The sequence below is a fragment of the Formica exsecta genome, unplaced genomic scaffold (genome assembly GCF_003651465.1).
Source record: "Formica exsecta isolate Colony F162 unplaced genomic scaffold, ASM365146v1 scaffold443, whole genome shotgun sequence".
NCBI classification, from domain to species: Eukaryota; Metazoa; Arthropoda; class Insecta; order Hymenoptera; family Formicidae; genus Formica; species Formica exsecta.
In genome coordinates, this window is record NW_021851667.1 from 52711 (window position 1) to 58976 (window position 6266).

The 6266-nt window shown below is 32.6% G+C and overlaps 1 protein-coding gene across 1 annotated transcript; it reads right to left on the bottom strand.

Annotated features, from left to right (window-relative positions):
* Positions 1–743: 743 nt before the first annotated feature.
* On the bottom strand, positions 744–5492 carry LOC115240636. Its single transcript, XM_029815912.1, has 5 exons — positions 5440–5492; positions 5016–5240; positions 3690–3995; positions 2664–2819; positions 744–2194 (listed from the first exon to the last, which is right to left on the bottom strand). Exons 3-5 carry the CDS (start codon positions 3975–3977, stop codon positions 1940–1942), a joined length of 699 nt encoding a protein of 232 aa, XP_029671772.1. The 5' UTR covers positions 3978–3995; positions 5016–5240; positions 5440–5492; the 3' UTR covers positions 744–1939.
* Positions 5493–6266: the final 774 nt, after the last annotated feature.

A 6266-nucleotide genomic window follows, 5' to 3' on the forward strand; every position in this document is an offset into this window, starting at 1 on the left:
TATTGGCGTGATAAGATATATATGTATTTTATTTTTTAATTTTTTTATTTTTTAGTGTTCTTCTGTCTCTCTCTCTCTCTCTCTCTCTCAAATTGCATATATAGAATCTTAGACATATGTAATCTCTAACAAATTTGAGTTAATTTATATGATTATTTATCTATGTCTCATTATTATTATTATATGTGAGTGTAGAAATTTCTTTGGTTGAGAATTTAACTACGAGTTAATAACATTAATAATAGCATGAAGTTCTGATTTTATATGCGCGCGTGCGCACAAGAAAGAGAGAGAGAGAGAGATATGAGAGAGAGAGAGAGAGAGAGAGAGAGAGAGTTTTCACATCCTATTTCCAGTCAGAATAAAATGTGGCGCGATATTCGCTCAAAAGTCAATCCGCACGTGATGCAACCGCAAACAGTCGCAACGCATGTTATGCAAATCAGTGAAGTGACCATCGAATTCGTGGAAAAGTATATATTACTATCACAAATAAATATATTATAGCATCTGGTATATCAATCTGAAATAAAATTATTATTCTCCTATATTTAATGAAAGAAAAACGTTTTTTTTATGCGTAAATAAATTTTTTGATATTACTTTTCATTTATTGCTGTTATTGCTTGTGATAGACATAATTGTTCTCAATAACATTTGTCAGATTTATCTCTTTACTAAACTAAATCTTTGAAGCATGTTGTACACACCTAAAATGAAAAATTAAATTTGTATGACAAAAGTTAGTTTCAGATAAAAAGTTTATTTTGTATTAATATATAACAAAAATTACATATACAAATTATGGTTAAATTAACTTAGAAATCTGGATAAATAAAAAAGTCATGATTATGATTCCATTCCAATATTCACTGCCAATACTAAAAATCTATGTATAATGTACATGATGTAAATTATAGATTTTTAGTACTAGCAATGAATATCGGAACGCAGCCTATATAACGTAATAGCTAGTTTAAAAATCAAAATACACTATAAAAGTTTATATCTTATCAAAACTGAAATATCAAATGCTTTAGCAAACAATTGGGAATGTATATAAATAAATAAATTGTAATAAATATATGTACTAATTATATATGTAATAATATATACACACACACACACACACACACACATATATATATATATATATATGATGATGATGATATCCATATGATGATGATAGCCGCCATATTGGATCCGCCATTATGAATTTCTCAAATTTGACTCCGGATTCATAGTCATCGACCCAAAAAACATGGGTATATCAAATTTAATGCAAATCCGTTAAAAATTGGCAGAGCTATTCATGGTGCTCATGTATGAGTTATTACCAGTGAACTGGTTAAGTTAATTATTCTTAATATGTCGATTTTGTGTGTGTATAAAATTACGTGATAAAATTTGAAACTTTCATAATGCAAACAATAATTAATCATGAAATAACAAAATTATTGAATTATGCTAGCAATATAATGGGCATCTTAGCATTCTATTAGTATAAGAGTCATTCATAATCTTCCTCCGCATACTTAATTACATTTAATGCTGAGATGAAACTTGATGTACATATGTTACAAATATTGGCATTCTTCAGACATTAGTAAAAATGTGCGAATAAAGATTATATTAATTAACAACATAATAGCGGTTTGATAATTACGGTTTGATAATCGTCTCGCATTTCGAAATTGCATTTTGCGAAGGTCTCAAAAAAACCTATGATAAATGTAACAAGACATCATGCTCTCAATAAATGAACGTTTAATGTTACTCGAAATTGAATAATTCAGTGCATGAGAGAGAACGATGTAAATCTATAATGTAGTATAGTATATTTTAAGTACAAAAAAAACCGTATGTATAGTAGATTTCATAAATAAATATTTTTTTCATTTTTGCACTAAACGCCCTTTATTATTACTGTAAAAAGTCATTAAAAAGTTTTTGCAGTTCCGATTTCGCTGCCGTAATGACTGGAAGTCTTCGATTTTCTATCTGGATCCATCGCGATCGAAATAAATTCCTCGGAAATTCTCTTGTCCAATCCCGTGTAAGTTTGCGCCAGATCCATTTGACTCTCGCCGATCGACGACATCCTCTTCAAAGATTCATTCTTAATCTCAATTTGTCTCTTTATTTCCAGTTCTTCCTGATCCGCGAGCGGCTGCCGTTTTTGTTTTGTTCGCAACTATTCAAATGTTTGTCACATACAATTTTAAATAAGTAATTATAATTATATATCTATATCACGATTAAATAAATCATTAAACGGATTAATTACGGGAAACAAATCAAAATACAAAAAAGATATGAAAAAAACTGGAAAGTTTATAACGTTTTTTTATAAAACCATATTGCATCGTATTATACTTTAACAATTTTTGTGTTCAAGACATTTTTATACAATCTGCAGATTACTTTCAGATCCAAACACGTAATTATCTAATACTTTTCTTGTAGTATTCTCTCATTACTTATATTTATCATGTAATTGTATAATTATGTTAGAGTGAGAAAGTCATTTATGTTAGACTATCAAATATAGTTAGACAATATTATTTATGTGTGTGTGTGTGTGTGTGTTACTATAAATTTAATTACCAATTTATTAAGAGAGATGTTATACTCGCGCTTTAAGTTTATATTTAATAGCTCACCATTTGAGATGGCGGTCGTCCAACATACGGAGGCATATGGGACAACACAGGCAAGGCGCCGTACGTTGTCGGTGTAGAGATCGAAAGAGATCCAGTAGGTACGAATGCTCTAAGCGGAAATTTTCCTGGTGCTGGTGGTGGCATACCGTAGGGTGGCTATAATTATGCAGAATTCCTTATATTATTTTTAAACGATATTTTTTTTTATTGCAAACTATAATATACTACGGTAATAAAAAATTCGTCATATAAAGTCCAGCTTTTATATTTCATGTCGAAACTAAACAATCTCCATATTTTTAACATTTCTCCTTAGTTTCCACTTCTATTCCAATGGCAAAAAATCAAAATATCATTTTAATTGCATGCATAATGGTATTTCCATTCTAGATATGCATGGTCAAGTAGCAATGTAAAGTAATGGGATAATGTGAATCAACGTAGAAACAAGATGTTGAGAATACAAAGTCTCAAATTACTCAAAATACTATTTTCATAACATGTAGTTATTTTGTAATATTGCGCAGTTCGTATTGTTCGTATGTGTGTGTGTGTGTGTGTGTGTGTGTGTGTAAAATCCTTATACACATAATATTCTGTATTATAAAAACTATATATAATCTGTTATATAATATATATATATATATATATATGTTATAATATGTCATATATTAAATAATTTTGATTTATTTCTCTCTCTTTCTCCCCCTCTCCCCTCCCTCTCTCTCTCTTTCTCAAAATTAACATATATTCCATCATTAATATTCCAGTGTCATATGTTGGCATTTTTTAGTAAATTGTTTTGAGTGTATCTGCACACCTACTTGAACCATCTTTCATCGCACTTGAAGCATGAGGTATTTACATTCCGATCACAAAAAAGCGCGCATCAACTTGCTCAGAAGAGTTTCTCTTTGCTTTGAACTTTCCAAGTCGCGTATGTCACTGACCTATCCCCCCCCCCCCCAACATAAGACAAGCGGTCGTAGTTGTTGGAGGTCGTGGGAGAAAAGGCCAAACATTTACCTGAATCATCGGATGCATCGGCATCGGCATCGGCTGCACCACATAGATCGGTGGCTGCTGGTTCTTGGTGGGCACGTGATTCTGCGCGATGACCCACTGATGAACCATATTGCGAGTCTTTAAGTGACCATCGCTCACCGTCTCGTCCGTAACGCTGGTTCGCAGACAGCCGCACAATTTTGGTGTCAAGGTCAAACAGTTATAACCGGATACCAATAGCTCCGCTACACTGGCCACTAGCAAACCGATGCTCGCCAGCAAACCTGCCAAACCACCGTCTATTTGCATCACGTCGCTGTCATCACCCTGAAAGATGTATATTTTAAGATTCTCGATTCTTTTTGCATCCTCTACAGTAAATGCGGAAATCCAACAAAGATGAAGAAGATTATAGTGTTTCGCTACCGTTATGAGTATACTATTAATAATTTCATATATCGATGCGACAAACTATTTCATGTAAAAAATAAAAATAAAGGTCTTGCACAAAGAACTGTCATATCTGACAAGTTGTATTTCGATCGAAATGCAATGCTCAGAATATCAGTCCATTATATCTCCTATATAGCATAAAATAAACAAACATCAAACAATATTCTTTCAAAGTTCTGTAAAGCTAAAAGGAAACACGCTTTGTTATCACGCGCGTTAATGCGAGCATTGCGTGAGTTCGCGCGCGAGCATAATTTCCTATAACGTTCCGTGATCGCGATCCGTGGAATTTCATGGTACGGCCTGACCGCGTTTTAGCCTTGGCAATGGGAACTTTCTCCGACGGTGGTCAAACGATTTCATCAGTTGCATTTACCAGATTCAAGCAAAATATGTATATCTCCCATCAATTTAATATATATTCGATATATATCAAAAGTTAAACTCGATCACACATTACATTTTACAGATTTCTTTAAGACGAAAACAAGTTATAATTTTTGTCGTAATTTTATGTCTTCATTTTTTTTATGCTCAACGTTTAAAAATTAGCAATTACTTGTCAGATTATCAATTTTCACATAAAAACAAATTTTTTTCAGATATTTTTGGATATTCAGGCATAAATCTGCTTATGTGTGTGTTTAGTTACAATAAATTTTTTATTCTCTCCCCTATATGTAATTGAAGATGTATAAAAATATTTCGCGCATATTTGTTTGTTTGCTCTTAAAAAAATAATGATAATATTATGTATTTAACACATTTATATACACACAAATCATAAATATTTCAGCTTTTGTTTTCGTTACTTTTTTCTGTTATAAATTTTTTTCTTTTTTCTAAACTGCCTAACTGTATGATGCCAATATTGACACGGCAAATCCAGATCACCTCGTGTTCGTATGTCCGTGTGTTAATTAGAGATAAAGCTCCACGGCCTGCTAATTAACGCTGCCGCCGGGGATGCATTCTTGATCTTTATCGGATCCGCGCTTCTATGCTTGTAGAGCGTGCACTTTGCCAGCTCGAATACAACAAATAACCATCATTAAGCTAGTCGTTGCGTCATCAAAGTGATGGTAAAATGCTACTAATTTTTCGCAAAAATTTTTTTTTCTGTAAATGTAATTTTAATTTGTCATAATTCTTTTTATAATAATACATATTATAATAACAATATCATCAATATTTTTTAACACTAACATAATAAATTAATCGCAAATAAACAAATTTTAATTAGGACTCTCTCTTTCGAAACGTCACGTTCTTGACATTACACAAAAATTAAATCACAAAATAAGCATACAGGACGTACCGAGAGGTTGAGAAATGATACTTCCGATGACCTCTGCGAATCCCTGACGACCGCCGTCAAGGCCGTTATAGCAGCCATGTTCGAAAGAGCAAGAGCAATCAGGCTAGAAGCGAGGTGAGCGGATGCGAAAGCGGAATTTGTTTTGGTAGAAGACGTTGCTAACGTTGCAACCACTCCTAGCGCACCGGCAACCAGGGCACCTGCACCTGCCCAGAGCCCTGCACCGGAACCACCCAAGGAAGCGCCGTGGACGAGCGCCAGGATACCAAAAACGACCAGAACGATGCCTAGGAACGGTGCAAGATGACAAATTATTCAAGTTTATTCAAAATTAACAAAGAAAAGTGAAACATCATTAATCATCCCATTTTCAAAATCAAGTTTCTCGATAAAGCAAGATTTTGTATAAAAAAATTTTACCTTACATTTTTTTGGACCAATTTTCTCATATAGAATCATCATCTTTTAATTTACTTAATCTTTTTGTTTAACCACCAGTTATATGGGACATTTTGTCTAATCAGACCTATGTCTACAATAATACTGAAAAAATTGACAGTTAATAAATCTAATCTCAACAAGTTATAATTATATTAAATCTTATACCGCGTGACACACACACACACACAAACACAAACAAAAGAAAGTTTTAAACAAATTATTAAATTTTGAACAAAAAAAAGGGAAGAGACGAATATATTCTTTATTATTATTCTTGACCGTTTGATCATCTTAATTAGTGCGTAAATCTTCGTTTGCGAGATTATTTGCTTCCATTCGATAGTTATTGAATGATTTCAGATGTGAAGAATAGAGCAACATGCGCC

Excerpts from the sequence above, each read along its gene's own strand:
- LOC115240636 (XM_029815912.1), bottom strand. The coding sequence starts at position 3,977 with ATGCAAATAGACGGTGGTTTGGCAGGTTTGCTGGCGAGCATCGGTTTG. Across the intron at positions 2,820-3,689 it reads CGATGCATCCGATGATTCAG|CCACCCTACGGTATGCCACC; the intron begins GTAAATGTTTGG and ends GCATAATTATAG. Across the intron at positions 2,195-2,663 it reads GACGACCGCCATCTCAAATG|TTGCGAACAAAACAAAAACG; the intron begins GTGAGCTATTAA and ends ACATTTGAATAG.